The sequence below is a fragment of the Trichosurus vulpecula genome, chromosome 1 (genome assembly GCF_011100635.1).
Source record: "Trichosurus vulpecula isolate mTriVul1 chromosome 1, mTriVul1.pri, whole genome shotgun sequence".
NCBI lineage: Eukaryota > Metazoa > Chordata > Mammalia > Diprotodontia > Phalangeridae > Trichosurus > Trichosurus vulpecula.
Genome location: NC_050573.1, coordinates 119,833,401 through 119,861,039, shown reverse-complemented (window position 1 = coordinate 119,861,039; position 27,639 = coordinate 119,833,401). Strand labels below are relative to the sequence as shown.

The 27,639-nt window shown below is 38.9% G+C and overlaps 1 protein-coding gene across 1 annotated transcript in view; it reads left to right on the top strand.

Annotated features, from left to right (window-relative positions):
- Positions 1-27,639, top strand: part of DEPTOR (DEP domain containing MTOR interacting protein) — a 199,045-nt gene that overhangs the window by 127,870 nt on the left and 43,536 nt on the right. The window contains exons 5-8 of the mRNA XM_036741552.1: positions 4,216-4,401; positions 5,740-5,874; positions 14,177-14,247; positions 17,784-17,888. Coding sequence (XP_036597447.1) covers positions 4,216-4,401; positions 5,740-5,874; positions 14,177-14,247; positions 17,784-17,888 — 497 coding nt within the window. The remainder of the gene's footprint in view (positions 1-4,215; positions 4,402-5,739; positions 5,875-14,176; positions 14,248-17,783; positions 17,889-27,639) is intronic.

Below are 27,639 nucleotides of genomic sequence, written 5' to 3'. Positions count from 1 at the left end.
AGAGCTAGAGGGGACCTTAGAGATCATCTAGCCCAATCTACTTACTTTATAGGTAAAGAAACTGAGGCCCATGGAGGTTAACTAGCCTGTTCAAGGTCACATAGGTAATAAGCATTAGAGGGTTGATTTGAACCAATTTCCCTTGACTCAAGAGCAAGTGAACATTTAAATATCAACACATGAAAGGATCAGGAAACTCTGCAAGCTGGAGAACCTTTGTCCAAAAGAAAAAAAAAGACAATGTTTTCTTGCATTCCTCACTTTTAATGAGGGCATTTAGTTTAATATAATGGAACATTTACAGGAGCTGCAAGTCATCACCAAAAGCCCATTCGAAGAGAAACCCTCCAATGACCGTGCAGAACATTTACAGGCTCGGTCCTGGATCAATGGAGAAATAAAGTGAGCGGCCAAAAGCAGTTCTTGGCATAACTTTAAAAGTCACCTTCACAAATGCTGCGACTTTAGCTTTTGCCCTACTCCCAAAGAAGTCTTTCCTGACAGTTTGTAAAGTGTGGTAATTTGTTTGCAGCTGAGCATTTGTAAGACTTGGCCTTTTTCTGGGTGGGTGTAGCCATGAAACAAAGACATCATTGTAAGCTAACTGCTGAACTCAACACAAGCTGTCCAGTATTGATCCAAGGTAGGAATCATCTAATGAGAGCAGGCAGTCATGTTCTTGTCACTTCAATAAGTTGATTGTAATATGGTTAGATTTGCAATAAAGTTGATCTAAAAAGATCTGATTTTATAAAAATCAGCCTTGTCTAATTAGGCAACATTAGCACAAGACTTTTTAAAAATACCATTTTAAAAGATTTTACTGCAAATAATCTGCCATAGTTTCATTTAGAGTAAATGTTTCCCCTACTTCAAGAAGCCTGATGTCTAGTGACCAAGCAACCACCAGTAGCATCTCTAGTAATAAGGAGCTGGTCATCACGCTGTCCTTTGCCCAGCCTGACAACATCTAGAATATTGTATTCCGTTATGGTTGCCACATTTTAAGGAAGGCATTGATAAATTGGAGAGTACCCAGAGGAGGACAATATTTGAAAGAAGGTTAGGCAAGTCCTGCTTAGTCTGAGAAAGCAGAACTAGAAACAAGGAGGGAAATGGCAAAGATGAGAATTTGAACTTGATATCAGAAAAAAGTCTTCCTAGAAATGAGGACAGTTCAAAACTGGAAAGAGCTACTTTGGGAATTAATGAGTTCTCTCCTCTGTTGGAGGTCTTGTAGCAGAAGCCGGATGATGACTCCTAGGTTATATTGTTTCAAGTATCGTTTTTGCTAAATGACTGCCAAAATCTCTTCCAACTCTGAAATTCGGTAGTTTCAACAGTAATTAGATTACCATTAGGGTCAGGAGACACCTGAGTTTGAATCCCTGACAAGATTTATTAGCTAGGTGCCATTAAACTGTAAGGTCCTCCATTAGATTGTAAGCTCCTTGAGGGCATATACTGTCTTTTGCCTCTTTTTGTGTCCTGGGTGCTTAGCACAGTGCCTGGCACATAGTAGGTGATTAATAAATGTTTATTGATTGATTGCTTTACAATTTACAAACACCTTTCTCACAGCAGCCCTGTAAGTTAGAAGTACAAGTCTTGGCATCACCGTTACACAGCTCAGAATGCTGAGACACAGAGAAGTGACATTTGCCCAGGGTCAGCTAGTGAGCTCTAAAGCAAGGATTCTGACCCACATTTCTCCCAGAAATGCTTTGCCCAGGGACATTCTTTTTGTTGCCTCTGTAGGCTCTCACCAAAAAAAAAGCATTTATTCCTTCAGTATTTATCAGATGTAGGTGCTCAGTAACTACTGGGCACTAGTACACACACTCACACCCACACACACACACACACACACACACACACACAGAGTCTCAGCCTTTATGGAGTTGTGCAATCTAGTAAGGGAGGATAAGACACATATACCTAGCAGATGGAGTTGAAGAAGACCTTCAATTCTTTTTAAAAAATCTATTTGTATTGATTGCTTTTGTTACAACATCACATTCATTTCCAGATCTTTTCCTTCCCTCATGCTTTAATCGGTGAGCTTTCCCTTGTTTGTCTTTGTTTTTGTTTGTGTGTTTGTTTTGTTTTTGGAGGGGTAAAGGCACAGCAATTGGGGTTAAGTGACTTGCCCAATGTCACACATCTAGTAAGTGTGTCAAATGCCTGAAGCCGAATTTGAACTCAGGTCCTCCTGACTCCAGGGCTGGTGTTCTACTCACCTAGCTACCCCAGAGCTTTCCCTTGTAATAAAGATTTATGAAGGGGGCTGCTAGGAATATTCCTGTTATAAGCAGCATAATTGAAAGAACAAAGGAGAAGGCAAATTAGGTGATCTTTTGTATTTCAATAGCTTCATACTTGATATTAAATTAATTCATTGAAATTTGATTGCTAGGACAAGAGAGGGTGGCAGAATGTGCCATTTTTAATGATTTCTGTGGGTCTATTCCAGAAGAGACAATGTGAGCTACCTGAGTGCATGGGTTATTGTGGCATATCTTTTCACTTGTTAAATATTAAAATAATGATACCTGGCTTTTAGGTGAGCTCGGAACCAGGCTTCCAGACCACTCCTAGGCATCCCTATACCATCCACTGGCACTTGGAATCTCCCTGTCCACTTTTCAGCTCCCCTTTATGCGTTGCCTTACCCAATTAGGATGTAATGCCCTCCTAGAGGGTAAGGACTGTCTTGCTGGCTCATCTTTGTATCCCTAGCACTTAGTACAGTGCCTGGCACATAGTAAGCCAGGGAATTTTAATTGTTTATTTGTTGGCATACATCATTGTAATGTATATACATAGATAAATACTTGATTTCTCTGTGATACAAGGTAAAATACGAATGAGTGTCAATTGAAGTACAGTGTGAGAGGCAGCAGAGTAGAGGGAAAGCATGGGATTTAGGGTCAGGAGATACCTGAGTTTGAATCCTTGCCAAGGTTTATTAGCTAGGTGACCCAGGGCAAGTCATTTGCCCTCTCTCATCTATAAAATTATGATGATATGAATTGTATTACCTGTCTCACAGAATTGTGAGGAACCTTAAGATGCTGAATAACTGTGAATTATTGCTGTCATTGATCAGAGGAGGGAAGACGGAGTATTTTAGCTGGGCCTTGAAAAATGAGTATGAATTAGACTGGAAGAGGAGGGAGTGGGGAGGAGACTGAAGTAAGTGAATTCCTGGAGAGGATTTAGCATAAGTAAGCCATAGGCTTGGGAAAGCATGGGAAGTGCTTTGGGGAAAAGTAGGATGCATTCTGGGAGAGCAAGTACCAGTTATCCACTATGTTTCCTCCAAGAGAACAGGGAAAGGGAAAGCTGTAGGTGGGTGTAAGGGTCAAATTGTGGATCAATCGAGTTGATCAGTTAAATGACTGACTTTTGTCCATACATGAAAAATATTCCTTAAAAATCAAAGAAACGAGAACTATTAAAATAAAGTAGAGCTTCATGCCATCTTTTGAAATCAGTTGTCTGGCAATTCCCTGTTAGTTCTAGGATAAAATACAAACACCTCTAGCTAACATATTTTTAAAAAAGGTTTTTATTGATATAATTTTTAGATTACATTTACAGATTTCTCCTGCTTTGTGAAAGGTCTCTTGTAACAAAGTAAAACTATATGAAACTATTAAGAAAAACTAAGGATACTGGGACCTCATCTGAAATCTGTAGTACCCTCCCACCTGTTTTTTAAAGTAAGAGAAATTTTTTTTCTCTCCCATTCCCACCCCATTTAAAAAAAAAAACAAATTTCTTATAATAAATATGCATAGTCAAACAAAACAAATTCAGGTCGCTCCCAGTCATTGGAGAGCATTGTCTCCTTGCCTCTACATCTTAGAATCCCTACATTCTTTCAAGGCTCAGCTCAGTTGTGAAGCCTTTCCTGATTCCTCTACTGTTAGCAATCCCTTCTGCCACCAAATATTATCTAATATTTACTTCTGTATATGTGGCATCCTCTACTAGAATGTAAGCTCAGAGACTGTTTTGTTTTGTCTTTGTATCTCCAATATCCTACATGCTATTTTGTACATAGTTGGTGCTTAGTAAATGTTTGTCTAATTTAACTGGGACCTTTGTAACTCTGCTGTAAACTTTAATCAGGTGTCAGCCTCTGTGGTGTGAGATCAGTGACTTATAACACATTCCATTATTTACCTATATCCTTTTTCTCCTCCACAGTGTCTAATAAGCACGCTTTTGTGGATAGCAACCTTCTCTACCAGTTTAGAATGAATTTCCGTCGGAGAAGAAGGCTAATGGAACTGCTCAATGAACGATCTCCCTCCTCCCAGGAAACCCATGATAGTCCCTTTTGCTTGAGGAAACAGAACAGTGACAACCGAAAACCCACCAGTTTTATGTCAGGTAACTTGGTTCCACTGAGTCATGTAATTTATTTGGCTTTGAAAAAAAAAAAAGAAACGTATAAGAACATCTCAGCTGTTGGCACTCAGATATCCAACAACTTCACCTGTCTAGGGGACAGTCAAGAACTAAGAAGCAAGTAAAAAAGGTCCCAGCAGCCAGAATAAATATTATAAAGCTCACACACTTTACTTATGGGAGGGCCCCGTATACCTCCATGTAGGTCCTATTTAAGTTTAGTTTACACAGTTTGGCTATCTCATTTCTAACCTATAGCAAATTAAAGGCCAGAATTGGAGCTACTCTGTCCAGGTACCAGGACAATGACGAGATGCGATAGCTGAATATAAGAGACTAGGCTGAGAATCTTTTTATTTTTCTGTAAAACAGCAGAGCTCTCTGGGGCCCTTTAGTGTATGAGCAAACATCCCTAACACACCAATGTAGTCCCTCAGGGCATTGTTGTTTTCACCTATTGGTCCAATCCTGTGATTTCATCTCTGTGTTGGGCTCCCAGTGTGGAATCTCCCTCCATTGGTGCATGTACAGACATCTGTCCATCTGCAGTGTGCAGACTTAGAAAGTTTCCCTGGGCACTGAGTGTGGTTTGCCCATGGGCATATGGAAAGTATATATTGGAGATAGACTTGAACCCGGTTCTTTCCGACTATAGGCCAACCATTTATCTACTAGGCCATACTGCAGTTCTATAATGCTATATAGTTATTGAAGTTCATAATGTCAATTATTCTCCCCCTAAGATCAATGATGACAAGTCTTAGAAGTTCACACAACTCATTTCTGCACCCCACAAAATTGCAGTTTTGATCCAATTATAAAATATTATCTTCTTAATCAACATACGCTTCATTTTAATGCAATGGGAAATTGATTTCCTAAGTGGCCTCAAACAGTTGATTGTCTTTTCATGATTGAAATTAATCCCATTCCATGGTGGAGATCAAAAACAGGAATGGAAAACTGGTGAAGTCATCAAAGATTTAATTTGAAAAGCTTTACTGCGTTGCACATTGCAAGCTTCTTCTCCATGGAAGTGGATAGCTAATCATTGAATATTCAGTGAGTTGGCATTGCAGCTATGCATTCGTTATCATTATTAGCTCATTAATATTGTAGCCAGCACAATGGTCACCACACTGCTACTGCATCTATAGTTTATTTCCATCTTTTAGGGAGCCACCCTGCTCAGGCTTACTGGAGCTTGTGGCCTGGAAAATGGAAGCAAATGTTTGTGGACCCCCAGCTTTCCTGACCAGCAAGCTCAGGGAACTGAGGGACTGACCTCAGCGGCTCTATTTGTTTTCTGGTTTTTCACAGTGAGCCCAAGCAAGGAGATCAAGATCGTGTCTGCGGTGAGGAGGAGCAGCATGAGCAGCTGTGGCAGCAGTGGTTACTTCAGCAGCAGCCCAACCCTCAGTAGCAGCCCACCAGTGCTCTGCAACCCCAAGTCAGGTAAACATGCCACCTCCCTTTCCAGCCCACTCTCTATATCTCTATCTAAACCCCATCTCTATTTTGATTTTGTAGGAATGCCCTTGAACTTGACTTCTCCTGATTATAAACAAATGGAGAGGTCCTTGCTAGTCCTCAGGATAGACTGTAAGCTCTTTGAAGGCAGGGACTTTCTTTTGCCTCTTTCTGTATCCCTGGCACTTAATTCAGTGCCTAGCACATAGTCGGTGTTTAATAAATGTTTATTAATTGATTACAGTAAAGTAGAGAGGGGATTTCATGCAGCCTAGAGCTGATTAGCCCTGGAATTAGTTTCTGCAAGGTCCCTAGGTGGTCCTTCCTGATTGCAGAATCTATCTTCAAGCTAGTATGGCCTTTGAGAAGCTGATTAAACAGATAATGGACAGAGGAGAAGAGGAGAGAAATAGAGTGATATAATGGAAAATGTTTGGAGTCAAAGGACTTGGGTTGAAATCCCATTTCTGCTCTGTGTTACCTTGGGCAAGTCATTCAACCTTTTTTGGCCTGAGATCCTCCTCTGTAAAATGATGGAGTTGCATTAGAGTGCCTATTGGATCCCTTCTAGCTCTAAATCTATGATACTATTACTATAAATGATCTTTTATAATCTCATCAAAAATAAATTTTATTATTTATAGGGAATTGTTCAGAAGTTACTTCAGGTTTATATCATTGATTACATACGTATATGGACAGGACAGGTGCAGTGGATAGAGTACTAGGCTTGGAGTCAGGAAGATTCTGTTCTCAGACACTAGCTGTGTGACCTTGAGCAAGTCATTTAACCCTTTTTGCCTTAGTTTCCCCATCTGTAAAATAACCTGGAGAAGGAAAAGGCAAACCACTCCAGTATCTCTGAAAAGTAAACCCCAAAATGGAGTCATGAAGAATCTAACATGACTGAACAAAGCATATACATATATGTAGATACATCTGCAAATTTCTATTTTTTTTTTAACTATACAGGATGAGTATATACATTCCTTAATCGTGTGATAACCTGAAGAGCAAAGTCACTAATTAATCAATAGTCATTTATTAAGCTCTTTCTGTGTGTCTGGCACTGTTTTTGGTGCTGATATGAAGACAAAAGTGAAGTGGTTACTGTCCTCAGAGGCTTACGTTCTGTTGAGGGAAATATGCACAAAATAAACACAAGGTACATTTTGCAGGGAGACGGGAGACAAGAAAAGGTTATATGTAGAAGGAAGCAATTGATCAGTTTTGAAAGAGGTAAAGGATACCAGTGAGTACATAGGCCTCAGTTATTTCTGCTAATTCAGTTCAACAGACATTAAGTTATGATTGTGTGCTAGGTGCTGGGTGGGTGGTGGGGATACAACTATGAATAAAGCAGGATTCTTGTCCACAAAGCATTTGGGGACTTGTAATACAATTGAAAGAGATATGGATTTGAAGAGCTGGGTTTGAATTCTGCATCTGTCACTTTCCACCGCTGTGATCTTGAACTGAGTCACTTAATTTTGTCAGGTCTCAGTTTCTTCACCTATAACAGGAAGTGGTTGAATTAGATTATCTCTTAAGTCCCATTCAGGCTGAAGATCCCCTAAAGAGATCCTCAGAGGGAATGAAACAAATCTATCCAGAGCTTTTCTCCCTCTGGGCTATATTGGTATCCAAGTCTTAGGAAGAATTTTTTTTTTAAAAAAGGCAGAAAGTCCAAGTCATCTCCTTTAGCTCCTTGGATTTTTGCCTTCGCAAAATGTCAGACCCTCTTAAACTCTCAGTGTGGCCTGTGTAGGCAATAATTAAATTTCTAAGAAGACAAGCATGGTTGCCTTCATGGTGAATAAATGATTTGTTCATAAAATGATAGAGGAAGCAGCCAGCAATTGAATTATTTTAAAGAACATCAGAGAATTTTGAGGAATGCTCTTCATGCCCATAGCTGGCGAACAGCCATATTATTTGGGCCTAAGAGCAGAGCAGAGAAACAAATAAAGAAGGCTTTATTAGGCTACTGAAAGAAATTAAGGAAAGCTGTTGGAAAGTAGAAGAAGTATGCCCAGGGAATCTAGACAAGGCAGGGGAACACAGCGAAGCCATACAATCCTTGGCAGAATTCTGAAGTCAGCTTCTATTGCCCTTCAGTCTCTGTTTCTGCATGGCCCCCTCCCCACAACATTTTTGGCATCCTCCCCCTCTTGCTACCCTGAATACCCAACCCCTTGCAGTAGACCAAAAGTTCTTCACCTGGGGCCCATGAACTTGATCTTTTAAAAAATAGATATTTTGATAAATATTCAATAGAATTTCTTTCCTTTGTAATCCTATGTATTTTATTAATATATTTTAGAACTTTTTTCTTAAAAGAAGTTTGTTAGTTTTACCAGATTGCCAAAGCGGATCCATGACAAAAAAAGAGGTTAAGAACTCCTGCTCTAGATAGACGTCCTCCTCCCCTAAACCTCAAAAACAAAATTTTGCACACACAGAAGGCCTTCAGTAAGTGTTAGTTAAGCTTTTGTCCCACTCCCTCAGGGCATGGTGATTGGCTGGTTTGATCATCTGATTCCTGTTAAGATATTACCAGTGATAATGGCTTAATACCTTATCCTTTCCCTCCCACCTTCAGTTTCTTAGCTGAAAGCAGTAATGTTTTAGGAATTCTTAAGCCACTTATCATGATGGATCTTAGCCAGATTTTGATATGCCAATTCACATTACCTAGGCTCTACTGTATTCTGCCTGTGCATATAGCTTGCCCAGAAGGTAGTGTTACTAACTGACCTTGTTTGGACCAAGTGTGTGTAAAGGAGATTCACATTGGAAGTGACAGTTATGAAGATGGATCAATATGTAAAGTTTCTGAGGACAGGAAAGACATCACAGAGGGGTGGAAAAAAATCTCAGGCCTTATTGATATTAAAAAAGGCAACCAAGAGAGCATTGTTAACTACTGACCTATATGCCTGTTCTCCCATGTATGTAAAATCTTTATGAAAGTTGTCTATGTACAAATTGAGGGCCTCTTTGATGAGAGTATTAATGAGGAGTGTGTAGGCTTTTGCAGGTGATAGTCACCAAGAACTTGACTATTTCACAATTGATTGAATGATATACGAGTATAAGATCTTGTTGTGTTTATTGTTTGTTGATTATTTTTAAAAGCATATGATTTGATAGAGCAATATGATGTCTTACAGCCTTTTTGAACAAGGGATCTCTCATAGATGCATTAAAACCAAGATTTCTTGAATGTTATAACAATATATAACCCTGTTCAGTGACCTTCTGATTATAACATCTGATGAGGCATAAACCAGGAAGATGTGTGCCAACCAGAGGTGTTCACCATCATGATTAGAAAGTTCTAGAGCAGAGTCCAAGTTGAAGCAGGATTCCCTATGGATGCTGAGAACCTCCAGGTGTTCCTGATTTTACAAGATATTGTGTTGGCTGCATCAAGCTCAGGAACAATGAGGAGCCTCCTGGAAGAGATCTGTCATCATTCAAAAGAGTTTGGCTTGTTACACATGGAAAAGAAAGATCAAAGGGATAAAGAATGCATATTGCTCAGAATACAACATGCATTTGGATGGACACCCAATGGACCTTGGCCATCAGTATATATGTCTGGAACAGACAGTACATATGGATGATGAATTGGGCCCAGAGTTGAAAAGGAGGAGGGAGAGAGTTGGTATAATTGCCTTTGGGAAATTGCAAGACTCCCTCCCTTAATAACCCCAAGCTTTTCATGAAACCTGGCAACAGCTAGGAGGCACAGTGGTTAGAGCCCTGGGTCTGGAGTCAGGAAGACATGAATTCAAGTTTGGCCTTGGACACTTAGTACTACTCTAGGCAAATAATTTTAACTCTGCTTTAGTTTCCTCAACAAGTGGAGATCATCTAGCACCTACCTCCTAGAATTATTATGAGGATCAAGTGGGATAATAATAGCTGCGTGCTTGGCGTATTGTAAGCCCTTAATAAATGTGTGTTCCCTTCCCCTCCCATCCCCCTAAGAGCAAAGGTCCATGTTAAAAATCTCAATATTTTACAGGTGTTGCTATATGGCAGTGTAAGAGCTTCAAAGGTTTTAAAATGAATCTTGTACAAAGAATAGGCACAGAGTGGGTGGGAGCTGGCTGCAATATTCAACCAAAGAGGAAGAACAGGCCTGCAAAATGTCCTCAAGGAATTGTATGGGAAGATGGGCTGGTCACATGGCAGGGCTGAGGGGTGACAGATGAGCAGCCAGAGCAGTTATCAGCAAGGAAGATCTCTAGCATATTGGGTGGATTTCCTGGGATAAATTTGGCATTATTAACAATAGCAATAGCTAACATTTATGCAGCACTTCATCTTTTTTTATCCTTACAACATAAGATAATAATAAGAGGTAATTTTACAGATGAGGAAACTGAGTCTGGGAGGTTAAGTGATTTGTGTAAGATCACAGAGCTAGTAAATGGCTTCCCAATTCCAAATCTAGAGCTCTATCCATTCATTACATTGCCTCTTTGTCTCTGGGGCGACATAGACAAGGGTCACACAGGATAGGCAGGTTTGGATAGGCTGTGATTTGGATCATTGGAAGGTCTTTCTGAATCAATGAGGCCATAAATTCACTCGAGCATTTGAGTATTCTTAGTCACTTGGTAACAAACTCAGTCATTTGTACCAACTGAAGTAGAAATGCTGCCAGCATCCTCTAAATTTCCATGTCTGAGGAAGAAGTAGCCTCTAATCCAAAACTGACGAGATCACAGATCCATTTGATTATTACCTCAGTCGAGAACTTTAACTTCTTTGGGTTTCAGGTTTATGGTCTGTAAAATGAGGGGATTGGAAGAGATGGGTCTCTCATCTCTTCTGTGGCTTTAAAATGTCACAATTCTATGATGTAAGTGGCCCCCAGTACAGATTATATATACATATGTATGTATACATACATATACGTACATGTATATACATGTGTGTGTATATACATATATATGTACATATACACACATATAAATACAGATACTACGCATAGAGATAATCAATCAATCAATAATGTGGGTCTGGGAGGATAGTGTTACCTTCCCAGTAATGGGAAAAATTAGAGGTGGGGAGAGTTTAGGGGGAAAGATAATGAGTTTAAGATGTCTACTGAACATTCATTTCAAGATGTCTGAAGAGCATTTGGAGAGTCGAGACTGGAAGTTGGTAGAGAGGTTAGGGCAGCATAGATAGATTTGAAAATCATCGGTATAGATGTTGTAATTAAATCCCTGGGAAGTGATGAGATCACCATTTAAATGGGCTTTATTATGGTGGACATTTGGTACATTCGGGTGGTCCTAAGCAGGTATAGAAGTACCACCATTATTTATGGTCTATTTTAGTTTTTCAGAGAACTGGGTGTAAAAACAAATTAGACAGGCTTGGATGTTCAGCTCACCAGCCTTTTCTGCTCAGACCTTGACAAGTCACTTTGCCTTTGGATATCTGTTTCTTTACCTGGGAACACAACACCCATGGTGTTGTTTGAGAGGGGAAGAAGACAACCCAAGCTATTCAGAATGGATCCATCAGATCAGAAGTTTAATTCTGTTTTGTAACCATATTAAAAATGTTAATAGCTAACATTTTAGAGTATTTTTCCTTGTTTAATCCTCATAGCAGCCTTGTAAGCTATTATTAGTCCTCTTTTATAGATTTATTTATGTCTTTTGTGACTTGAAGAGTAAATAAAAGTAAATTTAATCACCAGATAAAAAACTGGCATCTTACTGCCCTGGTCAAATATTTTGCTGTTTTGACAGTGGACTATAAAATAAGCTGCTGGTTTTAATTCTAAGGTTTTTTTTCCTATAATTTTGAAAATACCAGTAGAGTTACAGGAGAAGATGCAGCTAAACATTCATCACAGGTTAAACTGGCTTAATTCCTTGTTCATCGACTATGATTTGGAAGTAATTCAAATTCTCAAAGAGTCAGTAATTTCAGGAATCTAGATTTTCATTTAATTTGTCCTTTTAGGAATGCAAAGTTTTTCCAGTAGAATTTTTTGGAAGGGGGAGAGTCCAGTGGACTTTGATTTTTCTCCCAAGATGTTTCAGAATAACCTTGTTGATTCTCCCCAATGTCAGTCAGTTCAAGAAAAATAGAGCTAAGCTAACAATGAAAAGAGAACCCTATTGCCAATAGGCTCTGACTACAAAGTCATTAAGAATCCCTCTGCAGTATCTGGTTTCTTAATCAGCAGAATACCACCAATAAGTTAGGATGAGGAAGGAAGAAGTGGGTGGGATTTGAGGCCCAGATAAGAAACATGCTTAATATTTTACCATTTAAAAGGGAAGGCTTTAGGAAAAATTAGGTAAACTGAAGCGTATTTTGAAACTTTCTAGTTGCAGTAAGCAATAGGATGGCAGTGGGTATTTTAAAATTATTGTTTATGCTGCAAGTATTTTGTGAATGAACATAGTCACATAGTCAAATGTGTGTTGACTCAACTTGACAAAGTAATAGGGATACAAAGTCAAAAAATATAAAATATATAAAATATAAATATTTAAAAGTCCCTGACCTCCAAGAGCTTACGTTTTACTGAGGAAGGGAGATATAGTATGTTATAGTAAATCAGTAATAAATTTTAGTCAATTTAAATACAGTAAAATAAATACAAAGTAACCTTAACAGGGAGGGTATGCTAAAAACTGGACGTTTGTAAAGGCCTTACATGGGAGGTGGCACCTAAGCTGAGCTTTATAAGGAAGCTAGAATTTCTAGGAGGTGGAATTGGGAAGAGAATGTACCTCAGATATGGGACACAGTTAAGTGGGAGATGGAAGACTACATACAGAAACCAGCTAACTGGCCAATTTGGCTAGAATGGGGAGTACAAGAAAGGAAGAAGCATGTAATAATATCAAAAAGTTAGTTGAGAGCCAAATTGTGAAGTCTTTAAATATGAAATTAATGATTTTGTTTGATGATTTTGATCCTAGAGAAAATAAGGAACCACTAAAATTTTAAGGATAGTAACATGCTCATATCTGTGTAATGGGAAAATTAATTTGGCAGCTGTGTTAGAAAAATATAACTAGATGGTGCAGTGAATAGAGTGCTGAGCCTGGAGTCAGGAAGACTCATCTCCCTGAGTTCAAATCTGGCCTCAGACCCTTGCTAGCTGTGTGATCCTGGGCAAGTCTCTTAACCCCATTTTCCTCAGTTTCTTTATCTATAAAAATGAGTTGGAGAAGGAAATGACAAACCACTCCAATATCTTTGCCAAGAAAACCCCAAATGGGGTCATAAAGAGTCAGATAATACTAAAAATGACTGAATGACAAGAACAAAAATTGGAAGACACTAGAGGCAGAGAGACCAATTAGGAGTCTTGAAAAAATTCAGGCAAGAGGTGATGAGGACCCAAGCTAAGGTGGAGGGGATTGTCTCTACTTTTTACTTCACCCTATCCTCATTCAAGAAAGATGCCCAAACTAGAAGCACCAAGGCTGTCTTTCTATCTCCTTCTCTCTTAGGGACAAGTTACCAAACCTGACATGCAGCTCAAAATTCTTAAAGTTTATTCTAGTTCTGTGGAATCCCCAGTTTTACCTCTGTCACTTATGAACAAGAAAGATAATATGGAGAATGAGATACTCCCAAATAGTCAAGCATTTGTTTTAGAGCACAAAAACAGCCTTGCCATATAGCATTTAGAAATATTTGTGGGTTTAAGATAAGTAATTTTATCTCCCCCTGGACTTCATTTTCTTTATCTGTACAGTGAGAGGGACTGGATCATTTCTAGGATTCCTTCCAGCTCTTAAAAAATGTTCATGATTCTATAATATATGCCACTTTCTTATGCTATCATATGGTAAAAATCATTAAGGGATTTTTGGGATATTCTCAATATTTTCGTGGAGCTAAAGACCAAAAAGTTGCAATAATTAAAATAATCAAGTTGTGATTGAATGACAGGCCATCCCAAAGTCTATAAAAAGAGGAAATGGTGGGATAACTAAGTAGTTGGGTGTTAAGGAAAACCCATTCCTGAGCAATTAGTGACCAAGAATACAGCCACAGTGGTACACTGTGTCTTCATCCAGGTACATATAGTACCTGGATCATTGGCCCATCCTTTGAATAAGGAAGGCCTTTATAAGTTGGGTCAATATCAAATATTCATGAAAATTCAAATTAAAAAACCCACAAAGTCTGAGATCTGGAGAAAATAACAAAGTACATTCGTGCATGAGCTTTGTGAAATATTTGCTTCCTTAAGTTTGTATTAAATAACCTATATCTGTTTTCACAGTATTAAAGAGACCAGTCACTTCTGAAGAACTCCTGACCCCTGGGGCTCCATATGCAAGAAAGACTTTCACTGTAGGTACTTTGGTTATTTTCCTGTGCCATTTGGTGCATGGATTGTAAACTGCTATGAAAGTGACTATCTGATTTTTGTATTAGTATAATGACTTTATGTGTATAAATGAGTTAACATATAAAGAATTTGGTAAACCTTAAAGTGCTAGGATTATAATTATTAATATGTTATTCTTATATTAATTATATCATAGCTTTTATAGTAACTATAATTATTAGTATATATGATCACAATTATATAAATATATGATATAAAATATATTTACATTTATTTATATAATATGTTATATATCATTCATAGAAATCTAGAAATAATTATAATATGTTATTGTAATTACTAGTATATGTTAAATATTTTTATTATATTAATAATTATCAAAAAGTTTCTTGGTCTTTGGCCATCTCTATCACAAATTTGTTTACAGGAAAAGGAACTCAAAATGTTGCAATTATACTGGCATTGTTCCATGTTTCTGTGTTGTTCTGTTCAATGTGTGTTATTAATCTTTTTAAAAAATGCACTAACCAAATTTGATTATACTTTGAATTACAAATAGTACAATCCTCCTGAACTGAAGTTAAATTCTGAGAAAAATCTAGACAAATCAGAGGGATCAGTGTGGGAGATTACCAAGGAAAGAAGAAAAAGCAGAGATAGTCTATACTAGTATTTATAAAAAAAACATAGCACCAGGGAAGCAGGGTTGAATATAGAATCAAAACATTGGTTTGAATCCTCCACCCGCTACTTACTACCTTTGTGACCTGAAATCAAAAATTTTTTGTCCCTCAGTTTCCTCACCTATAAATGAGGAGGTTTAATTAGATGACCTCTGAGGACCTTTCTCAAGGAATTACATCTTAAGTCTATGAAGGGAAACAGTACTTTTGATAATGTAGTTTTACCTTAGTTACATTCACCAGACTTGTAATACTTGTGATCACTGTAAATACAAACAACCATAGACATTAGGGAACATTTCCTAACAAGTAGAAATACCTCAAAATGGAATGGGCGTCAAGAGGTAGCAAGTTCCTTCTCAATGAAAGTCTTCGAGCAAAAGCTGGACAGCTACCATTTGTTGGGTGGGGCTTAGTAGGGATTTCCTCCATGTATGGGTTGGACTGGGTTGCTACTTAGTTATTTTTCAACTCTGAGATCCTATGATCCTGTAAGACATTTCGACCACCGCCACCTCCTACTCTAGCCAGAAGAAAACGAAAATGCCCCAGGTGGATAATGGCTCTTGGTGGTTGGCCTGGTGAATAATAAAATCTGATCCAAAAATCTCTTCTCTGCTGTCTCTTTTCTTCTCCCTCAAAAGCACCGTGCACACACCAGACTTTCTCTATTTTCCCCAACTTTTCTTACTTGGGGTGTAATTAATTTCAGCTCACACAATCACTTTTTCCTGGGTACATCCATATCTTCTTTAACTCCCTTCCTCATTTTTTTTCTTTTTCTCTTTGAAAATTTCACCAGTGACCTTGAGAAAAATCTTCTCTTCATGTCTTTTTTTCCTTCCCCATTTCAGACATAAGAACTAATGGCTAAGTGTGATGCCAAAGCAGTGATACACCTGTACAAAGGAAAATCTACATGTTTTTAAATGGAATTAGACATAATAAAACCTCCCAACCCCTTGAAAGTTCTCTTCTGAATCCCTACACCTTTCAATCTACCTTTATATCCTCACTTAGTTAAACCTACTTCTTCTCAAGCACCAATGCTCAAAATAACAGTAAGTAATTTTGTTGGTGTTTCTGTTTTGTGTAATTACTACCGTATTTTTGGCCTATGGTATTATTTTTCATTGCAGTGTGCGCTGTCTTGGCGGCATTAAATGGGTTAAGTGCTTACAGGCTAGCACGGGAACTTAACCTTATAAATAAAACATTATTTCCATGAGGAAATGTGTTTGAAACAGCCAACTTAGAAACTTTTAGAACATGATCTGCATGCAAGTCAACTACTCCATATCTTTTTAAAAATTTATTTTATTCACTATATCTTTTTAAGAAAGCTATTTTTGTGATGCCATGCAAGTCAACTACTTCTCTATATCTTGTTTAAAATTTATTTTATTCTCTATATCTTTTTAAGAAGCTATTTTTGTGATGCCTTTTTAAAAAAAATAGCTTTCATGCCTCAAATCTGCCTTTTCTCCCCAAATAGAACATTGTCTTTTAACAAAGAAATAGTTAAGGAAACTAAACCAATGTAATGGCCTTGTTTGATAATGTATGCCTCATTCTGCAACTGTAGTCCACCACTTTTCCCTTAAGAGAAAGTAGGTGTGTTTTATTTCTAGTCCTCTAAAGTCAAGATGGGTCATGGTGTTAATCAGAATTCTCGTGTCTTTCAATATTGTTTCTCTTTACATTATCGTGGTCATTCACATGCCTTCTCCACAAAGAAAACTTTCAGGAGAGCCAATTGTAGGGATTCTCCCTTGTCTAGACCTGTGATTTCATAGTTCTACATTAGACTGGTCCTTCATCCATCCCTGGGAGGCTCTTAGGGGTCTGGTTGCTTGCCCAGGAACACACAACTAGTGTATGTCGGAGCTAGGACTTAAACACCAGTCTTTCATACTGTATGAATATCAGCCAGGTGAGCTAGGTGGAGCAGTGGATAGAGTGCTGGGCCTACAGTCAGGAAGACTCAGATCAGGACAACTGGCCACTGGACCCAGATGGCTCTGGAGGAAAGCATGAAGCTGGAGACAGCCCTCCCTCACTTAAATCCAATTCACTTGCAAGTCATGGCATCACCTCCCAGAAGTCAAGGTTCTCTTCAAAAACAACAACAGGAAGACTCATCTCCCTGAGTTCAAAGCTGGCCTCAAATACACTTATTAGCCATGTGTCCCTGGGCAAGTCACTTAACCCTCAGTTTCCTCATCTGTCAAATGAGCTAGAGAAGGAAATGGCAAACCCCTCCAGCATCTTTGCCAAGAAAACCTCTAATGGGGTCACAGAGTGGGACATGACTGAAATGACTGAACAACAAATATCAGCCATTAGGATGATTATTATTCTGCCAAGTTATCTTCATAATATGATCAATTCAGGGTAAGTATATAGTGACACCTGAAGTAGAGACACGCTTTGTCATACCCTGTGCTTGAGAGAGGCAGCTCAGTACAGTGGGGAAAATACAAGATCTAGAATCAGGCGACATCTGTTTAAGTCTCAGCTTTGATGTTTCATAGAGGTATTATCGTGAGCAAGCCATTCATCCTCTCTGAATCTCAGTTTTCTCATCTATAAAATGGAGTTACTATGGAATGTGCCAGCTACCTTATAGGCCTACGGTGAGAAAACCTAAACTGAATTTGAATGAATGAGAGTAACAATTGTTTGTTTTCCTTTTTTTCCCGTTGGCACTTAGCACAGGGCCTGGCACATAGTAGATGCTTTATAAATGTTTATTGATTTGTTTGTTGATTTTCATTCTCCCTTGAAGTGAAAGGTGAATTACAAGGTGTTTTCCAAGGATTCCTAATTGATTTTTTTTCCTTCTCCCATCCTAGATTGTTGGTGATGCAGTGGGATGGGGCTTTGTTGTAAGAGGAAGCAAGCCATGTCACATACAGGCTGTGGATCCCAGCGGCCCAGCAGCTGCAGCTGGTATGAAGGTATGTCTATCTGTCTTTATCCTAATAGTCTTTTGTATCTGCCTGCTGCCATAATTTCTATTTTGCGTTGCTCTGTTGGGTCTCGAATCTCTACAGCTTTATCACATACCCTTACATAGACATGGCTTTGTTCCGTCCTGCTGCCCTCCTCAGTCTGTGCTACACCTCGCTCCTACACTCATGCTTCAGTCTCTTTGTTATCCAAGTTTTTCTTTCAGCATAGCAGCATCTAAATGACTCTTGCTTTGGGTTACAGTTTGAGCCTAGGTGCTGTTTCTTTCCTATGAGACTTTCTGCTCTCATTTGCATCAAGTTTCTTTTCTCATTTTGAATGAAGAGACCTCAACACTTACTTTCTCTCCTCTTCCCCTCAGTGGATTCCACGTTTGCCATTATTTTTCATTCATTCGGTATAGTCACCACAATGTTTCCATGCTTTGCAAGTCACCTACTCATGAATGAAACATATTGTTGTTACGTATGATGCTTGGTGTCTTTTAAGTCACTAATGTCTTTTGAAGTTGGTTGCCCTCAGACTTCACCTAATACTTTGTTTTCAACCTTGAATGGGCTTATTGTAAATAGAATACAGAATTAAATTCAACTAGCATTTATTAACTATTATGCATCAGACAGTAGGCTAGCTGCTAGAGATACAAAGACAAAACCCAATATAGTCCCTGTCTCAAAGAGCTTACAGTCTACAAGGGGAACTCAGGTGTGTGATAATAAAAATTAGGTATATAATATATACATAAAAATTCAAAGGCATACATAAAAAATGTCAAGGGCAACATTATCAATTGCAAGAATCAAAAAAGGCCCCTTAAAGGAGAAGAAAACTGAGCTGAACTTTGAGGGAAATAGGATCTCCACAGAGCAGAAGGAAGGAGATAGAATATTTCAGGCAGGGAGTTACAGCTTGTGCAAAGACATGGAGATAGGAGATTAAATGTCCACACTACCATTTCTAAACTGTATTGCCTGCACTCCAGCCATTATTTTCATCTCACACCATCTCCCCCCTGCCCCACCCCAACTTTGGGTTTGGCTCTAGAACTAAACCTTCACCCCACTTCCTGGCCATCTCCACCTCCTGTGAAGTGTGCTTACTGCCTTGCTGACACACACCATGCCTTTCAGCTTCTTTTTCTGTGCCTTTTCTCATTAGAGTGTAAGCTCCTTGAGAGAAGGAGCTGTCTTTCTGCTTATATTTGTATGCCCAGCACCTAGCACAGTGCCTTGTACATAGTGAGCACACAATAAATTCACTTTATCTATCTATCTACATATCTGTCTACATATCCATCTCTCTATATATCCATCTCTCTCTCTCTCTCTCTCTCTCTCTCTCTCGCTCTCTCCATCTGTCTATCTTTCTACCTCTATCTTTCCATCTATACCTATCTCTCTCCATCTGTCTATCTTTCTGTCTACATCTATCTATCTATCTGTCTATCTATCCATCTATCCATCTGTCTGTCTGTCTGTCTATCTTCTATCTATCCCTATCTCTCTTCATCTGTCTGTCTTTCTATCTACCTCTATCTATCTATCTACATATCTATATGGAATAGCAAGTCAGAGCATTTGGCTGGTGCATAAAATGTATAAGAGGAGTAATGGACAAACAGCCAGGAAACAAGCTTGAGACAGACTGGGGAGAATTTTCAATGGTAAAGAGAGGAATTTTCATCTTATCCTAGAGGCAAGAGGGAGACACTAGAGCTCTTTCAACAGGGGAGTGATAAAGTTCTGTATGTGCCTTAGGAATATCTATCTGGCAGCTGTGTGTAGAACAAGTTGGAAAAGGGAGTGGTTGGATGGAAGGAAATTAATATATTATAATAGTCCAGGCAAGAGGGGAAGAGGGGGAGGGATGGTATAAACCAGTATTGATTATGTGCCTACTATGTGCCAGGCACTGTGCTAAGCACTTTACAAGTATTATTTCATTTGATCCTCAACAAGCCTGGGAAGTAGGTACTATTATCTTTATCCCCACTTTACAGTTGAGGAAACTGAGGCAAAAGGAGGGTGAGTACCTTGCACAGAGTTACACAGCTAATGAGCATCTGAGGTCACATTTGAACTGGGGTCTTTCCAGCTCCAGGCCCAGCCCTATGTCCACTGCGTCATCTAGCTACAAGAGGTAGAGAGGAATTGATGGCCTGAATTAGGGTGGTTTTAGTCCAAGAAGAGGGGAGAGGATGAATGGGAAGCATGCTACGGAGGAACAATCAGCAAGTTTTAGCAACTGATTATATATGGAAAGTGAGAGAGAGTGAAAGTTGAAGATGACTCCAAGATTGTGACGCAGATCTGAGTGAGTGGAAGAATGGCGGTGCCTTCCAAGGAAATAAGGAAGTTAGAAAAAGGAGTGACTAAAGCTAATGAAGTTCTAGACATGGGGTCATCCAAGTGAAAGTGACCAGCATGAAGTTGGAGATGTGGGATTGAAATAAGAGGGAGAGACAGAAAGAGAGAGGGGGGGTGGGGGGGGGAGAGAGAGAGAGAGAGATAGAGATAGATCAGTCAATAAACATTTACTAAGCACCTACTATGTGCCAGGCATCGTGCTAAGTGCTGTTCACATCTGGCCTCAGATGCTTACTAGCGGTGTAATCCCGAGCAAGTCACTCGCCTTAGTTTCCTCACCTTTAAAATGGGGATAATAATAGCAGCTATCCCCCAGGGTTATTGTGAGGACCAAACAAGATGATAATTGTAATGCACTTAGCAGAGTGCCCGGCACATAGTAAGCACTGTATGAAGTTAGTTGTGATTAGCTATTGCTTTGGGAGTCTTCTGCATAGAGCTGGCAATTGAATGAATCTCTGATCACTGATCAGGTCTCCAAGAAGAAAGAATATCTATAGACAAACAAAGGACTGATGACCAAGCCATAGGGTACGTACACCCATATAGACATGAATGATGGCCCTGTCAGGACAGGGGGATGTCACAAAACCCCAGTGAGGTTGTATGCAGAAGGAAGGTTTTTCAACTTTGTCACATGCTACAGAGAGGTCAAGAAAGAGAAGGACTTGTTTTCCCTGCTCATCTTCCTGTGTACATGCCAACACACTAGGAAGAGAAAAGAGAGCAGCAGGTAAAAATTAAAAAGCAGCAAAGGGCGTGGTTGACATCCCAGCCTCAGAAGAGTGGGCCAGTCTTTTCTAGAAGCTCAATCTTACTCGTTCTCTTGAAGGGCTGTGGAGTCTCCTGGGGAGTACAACTCACTAGATGGTGGGGAGCCCCACTGTGGGGGTGGGAGAGCTGTTCAGAAAGATTATTGGCAGTGTGGGCTTGTCTTACAGTTCATGCCTTCCCTGTGGCATTGTGGTGGTGGGCACAATACCAAAGAGACTTGAAGAAAGAAAATTGGCTGGAATAAAAAAAGGGCGAGAATTTGTACATGTGCCAGGACTGAACATTTCAATTTGTAATGGAACTCTTGGCCACAGGAAGGATTTTCTATTTTATTTCCACAGAGATGTACCTAGCAGAGTTTATTTTTGGAAGATTGCCTTGGTTTGTACTGTGCAGGTTCTTTGTTTATGAAACTTATGGTTGCTCATTTCTTTGACTTTACGCGTATTTCCTTTCCTTTCCACTGAGCTGGGTACTTAGAAAAAGGCAAGGATTTATCCCTCAGTTAAATTGCGTCTTTTCACTTAATTAAATGCCTGGTTGATTCAATTCACTTTGAATAATATTTATTGAGTGGCTGGTGTAGCGGTGCTAGGCATTATCAATTGAGTAATTATTGAATTAACCCTCTAAGATAGAATATGTTGGTATTGAGAAACTCCAGTAGAATGCTTTAAAAAGGGGGGTCAATTCTCCATAGACTCCAATGCTTAGTGTGTGTCCTGCCTCAGACACTTTCTGACTGTTTGACTTTGGGCTAGTCACTTGACTACTCTGACCCAGTTTCCTCATTTGTAAGATGGGGATAATAATAGAATCTACCTCACAGGATTGTTGTGAGGATCAAGTGAGATAATATATATAAAGTGCTTTGCTATCCTTAAAGTACTACATAAGTGCTAGCTATTATTATTATAAATAATTTTCCACATTATGGAGTTAGACTAAATTTAAGTGCTTTTTTCTGAAATTATTGGATTTTTAAATTATTTTAATTTTTTGTCAAAACATTCATTATTGGTATAATTGGTATAGGGATCAATTAAGTCAGTCAGTCAAGTTAACTCATCCAACTTAAAGTAAGTGTCAAATGCTAGACCCATTACACAGAAAGTTTAGCTCAGATTGGTTAAGAAGATGTCCTTGGGGCCATCTGTAAAATATTGAAGCCAGTTCAAAACCACAAGATTCAAGCATCTGGAGTCTTGGGTTGAAAACCTCCCTTAGAGGAAAGAGAAGAGCTCCAGCCTCAGGTCTTGACCTCCACACAAATCCCCACCCCTCCTAGACTTGAGGAAGACCTTGTGAATTTAAGTGTCCCAAGAGTATCCCTAGAATAGTGACGGCTGGTGTCAGTGTCTGAATCAGGAGCTGAGGATAGACTGGATAGTGTGAGGAAAGGCACATTTCAGGATCTATAAGAAGCCCTATGGAAAAGCTGTACCTTCCCTGAGGGAAACATCTTGAGGACTTCACAAAAAGGACTTCCAGGAGCTATGAATTACCCCTGTGCCCTATTGAAACTCTCTAAGCTTGAGCCCACCTTCCTCTGGACTTGGTGTGTAACTATGGGAGAATGAATCACAGATTTGGGATTTTGTGCATTGCCACCTTTGTAAATGCCTTTGAAACTAAAAGCTAATTACAGCTTACCAAGCAATTGATATCGACTGATAAGCAAGGGGAAGAAAAATGCCAGTGGGGCCCCATAAGCTATGACATTGTTGTTGTCACTCAGTCATTTCAGTTGTGTCTGACTCTTTGTGAATTTGTGGGGCTTTTCTTCACAAAGATACTAGAGCGGTTTGCCATTTCCTTCTCCAGCTCATTTTACAGATGAGGAAACTGAGGCAGATAGGGTTAAGTGACTTGCCCAGGGTCATACATCTAGTAAATGTCTGAGGCCAGATTTGAAGTCAGGAAGATGAGTCTTCTGACTCCAGGCACAGCACTCTATGCCACCTAAATATCCTATGTAAGGTGATATATGTGTGCATATATACCCATATATACATATGCATACATACATGTACATTTGTATGTTTAATTTATATATAGTTCATAGTCCTCCAACTTGTAATTTTCAATAGCTATAGTTCTAAGCAGCATACTATATTTCCTGAGAACTTTTTAATGAATCCAGTTCTATCCCCTTCTTCCAGATCTCTTACTAGCTTGATGACTGTGGGCATTTAATCCCTCTGAGATCTGGTTTCCTTATCTCCGAAATGAAAATAGTAATACCTACCATACCTGCCTTGTAGGGACACTTTGAGGCTCAGATAAAATAATGTGTATAAAGTATTTTGCAAATTTTAAAGTAGCTATTCGTATTACACCCACACCTTCACCCTATGGTAGTATATTTGTTGCCAAGTACAATCTATAATAACAATAATAATAATCAGCATTGAAATAATACATTAAAGTTTGCAACAGGTTTTACATGTATTAACTCATTTGATCCCCACAACATCCTTATGAGGTAGGTGCTATTTTTATCCTCATTTTACAGATAAGGAAACTGAGGCAGGCAACGGCTAAGCTAAGTGACTTGCCTGGGGTTATAGCTAATAAATGTCTGAAGCATGACTTGAACTCAGATCTTACTGACTCAAAGGCCCCCATTCTATCCACTATAACACCTGGCTGCCAAGCAATCAGTAATATTAACTGACATTTATATAATGTTTTCTAATTTGTTTTGCATTCATTATCTCGTCTGAGTCTCACAATTCTCTGAGCTAGGTACTATGAGTATTCTCCCATTTTACAGAGTGGGAATTTGGATCTAAGGGAAGTTATGTTACTTGCCCATGGTCACATAGCTAATGAGGGTTTGAGGGGATATTTTAATCCATACTGTCATGATTTCAAGGGCAGCTTGTAGACAGAAAATGTATTATACTTAATTTAGGGCACCCAGAGTAAGACCAGCATAAAAAAGGGAGTAAAAATAAATTTTGTCCCTACCATCACACTACCCTAATCTTAGCTTTAGTAGTAGTATCTCCAGCCCACTTTCCCACACAATGTGGATCTTCGGCTACATAAACTGGTATCACTTGTGTGTTATCACCATTTGCATTAGCTCTAAGGCTAAAACCTCACCACTTGACCAGGAGTTTTCTTTTCTTTTTTTTTTATTTGCTGGGGGAAGGGGGAGTGTGGTAATCAGGGTTAAGTGACTTGCCCAGGATGATACAGCTAATAAGTGTCTGAAGTCAAATTTGAATTCAGGTCCTCCAAACTCCAGGGCCAGTCCTCTATCCACTGGGCCACCTAGCTGCCCCTTTGTTCATTCTTAAGCATAAAAGTTTGATAGCTTCAAAAAGCTTGAAGATCCCAGGCTCGAAGCAGTGCCTTCTGTGATCCTATAGTCAGTCAATACCACGCATTCCAGTGAGTAAATGCAACAGTAGGAGCATTATGTCTGATTACAGGTGTAGCCTGTGCACAGTAACCATAGATTCAGACTTGGAATTGGCTATTTCCTAGCACACCAGGTTGTCTGCCCATTGCTCCCAATTCTTTAATATTTAACAAATTCTAATAGTTAAATGTTGGTGGCTCAAGACAAGATGGAGGTGTAATCAAGTAACCTAAATAGTAGTAACCTGTAAGAGAAGATTGATGGGAACAGCCGCTGTAAATATTTTTATCAGCCGCTTTTGGGGACAGTAACAGAAAGGAACCCTTACCAATCCATCACTACTGTCAGAAATTCTATTTATATCATGCAAAACTTTCTTCCCATCTTCTAGTTCTCTAACGAAATGGTGAATAATTTCTTTCATTAAGCCCTCATAGCTTTCAGTAGCTTCCTGTTGCCTCCTGAATCAAAATACAACTCAAACCTCCCTGTGACCTGGCCCTTCCTTATTACCCCTCACTTTTCTGTCACCTTTCTCCTCGCCAGTCTAGTTTCTTTACTGTCCTGCTTGCACAAAGTGTTCCGAAAATCTTGATGCAGTTTTAAATTTCAAATAGTTTAAAACCACACTAAAATTTTTGGAATGTTCTGTACTATGGTCTCATGCCAAACCTTCCCCACCATGCCAGGCTCCATGCATCTTTCAATTACATTCCTCTTTTTTTTTTTTTGCTTTTTTTTTTGGCAGGGCAATTGGGGTTAAGTGACTTGCCCAAGGTCACACAGCTAGTAAATGTGTCAAGTGTCTGAGGCCGGATTTGAACTCAGGTCCTCCTGACTCCAGGGCCGGTGCTCTACTCACTGCACCACCTAGATTTTTTTGAGGGAAGGGGAGGATAAAAGAGAAAATAACTAATATAATTTCTTTTTAAATGAGGACACACAACACTTCAGCAAGTAGTTTCCTATGTCCTTTCACCAAAAGCCCAAGCTGGTGTCCTGTTGATAAATTTCTTCTAAATGCCTATTCAGTTCAAATACACCATGGTTGGTAAGGTCGAGGCCACATGTTCTGCTGGACCTTACTTGTTTAAGATAAAGTAAAGAAAGTGACAACTGTGATTTTTGGCCCTGTTCTACCTGATAGGGATTTGTTCTTGGGGCTTCAAGGTGAGAGATGTAAAGTCATTTTGTATTCTTGTACTTGCCTGAGCAAGCTGAGGAGACACGATTCAGCTTTTGTGCATTCATGGAATTTGACTCCTGGTCATAAATTCAGCACAAAAGACATCAGTGCTATTCTCGGAAAGGTTTATTTTTCTTAGGAAGAATAATACAATTCTGAAAGCGAACAACATCTAAATTATTCCAAGGTAATTCTGTGCCAGCAGTTCTACAAAACCATAGAGGTATTTCAAAACTCCTGCCCCTCTCTCATTTCCTGTTGTAATGAATGGATGGATGTTGGCCCACTGGGTTTCTTTTCTCCATTTGCTTAATTGTTTAAGTGTCAACTTTATGTATTGCCAAAAATATTTTAGTTATGTTAGGAAATGAGCTGTAATTCTCATTCTCAATTTCTTCTTGCTTCTTCCCCTACACCTTATTTGTACTTCATTTAAACAGAGCAATACTATGTAAATCCCACACCTTGACCCTTCATTTCTCACAGCAGAAAATCTGCATGTTTTACATTATTCATAACAAGAAGTCAGGCTGGTAAAACTCGCCCACTGAAATTTCAGATTTTGGTTGAAAAATAGAGTCATTAATGTAGTAAACTGTGATTTTTCAAATTTATTTATTCTTAGTTTTCAACATTCACTTCCATAAAATTTTGATTTTTAAATTTTCTCTACCCCTCCTCTTCTCCCTCCCCAAGATGGCAAGCAATCTGATATAGACTAAATGTACATTCATATTAAACATATTTTCACATTAGTCATGTCATAAAGAGGAATTAGAACCAATGGGAGGAAGCATGAGAAAGAAGAAACAACAAAGAACAACAACGAAAAAAGCAATTAGTATGCTTTTATCTGTATTCAGGCTCCAAAGTTCTTTCTCTGGATATGGACAGCATTTTCCATTGTGAATCTTTTGGAGTTGTCTTAGATCCTCGCATTGCTGAGAAGAGCTAAGTCTATCAAAGTCAGTCATCGCACAATGTGGCTGTTACTGTGTACAATGTTCTCCTCGTTCTGCTAGCTTCACTTTGCATCAGCTCATATAAGTCTTCCCAGGTTTTTCTGAGATCATCCTGCTTGTCATTTATAGCAGAATAGTATTCCATTACATTCATATACCACAACTTGTTCAGCCATTCCCCAGTTGATGGACATCCCCTCAATTTCTAATTCTTTGCCACCCCAAAAAGAGCTGCTATAAATATTTTTTTTTTGTATCTGTGGGTCCTTGTAACATTTTCACAATCTCTGGGATACAGATCTACAAGTGGTATTGCTGGGTCAAAGGGTATGCATGGTTTTATAGCCCTTTGGGCATAGTTCCAAATTGCTCTCCAGAATGTTTGGGTCAGTTCATGACTCTACCAACAATGCATTAGTGTTCCAGTTTTCTCACATCTTCTCCAACATTTATCATTTTCCTGTTTTGTCACGTTAGCCAATCTGATAGATGTGATGTGGTACCTCAGAATTGTTTTGATTTTTATTTATCTAATTAATAGTGATTTAGAGCATTTTTTCATATGACTATAGATAACTATAGTTTCTTCATCTGGAAACTGCCTGTTCATATCCTTTGACCATTTATCAAATGGGGAATGACTTGTATTCTTATAAATTTGACTGAGTTCTCTATATATTTTAGAAATGAGGCCTTTATCAGAGACACTGGCTGTAAAAATTGTTTCCCAGCTTTCTGCTTCCCTTCTAATCTTGGTTGCATTAGCTGTTTGTGCAAAACCTTTTCAATTTAATGTAATCAAAATTATCCATTTTGCATTTCATAATGTTCTCTATCTCGTTTGGTCATAAATTCTTCCATTCTCCAAAAATCTGAGAGGTAAACTATTCCTTGCTCTCCCAGTTTGCTTTAAGTATCAGCCTTTATATCTAAATCCTGTACCCATTTTGACGTTTTCTTGGTATATTGTGTAAGATGTTGGTCTGTGCCTAGTTTCTGCCCTACTGTTTTCTAGTTTTCCCAGAAGTTTTTAAAAAACAAATTGATCAGAGGAAAAATACATGATAAGTTTTGGAG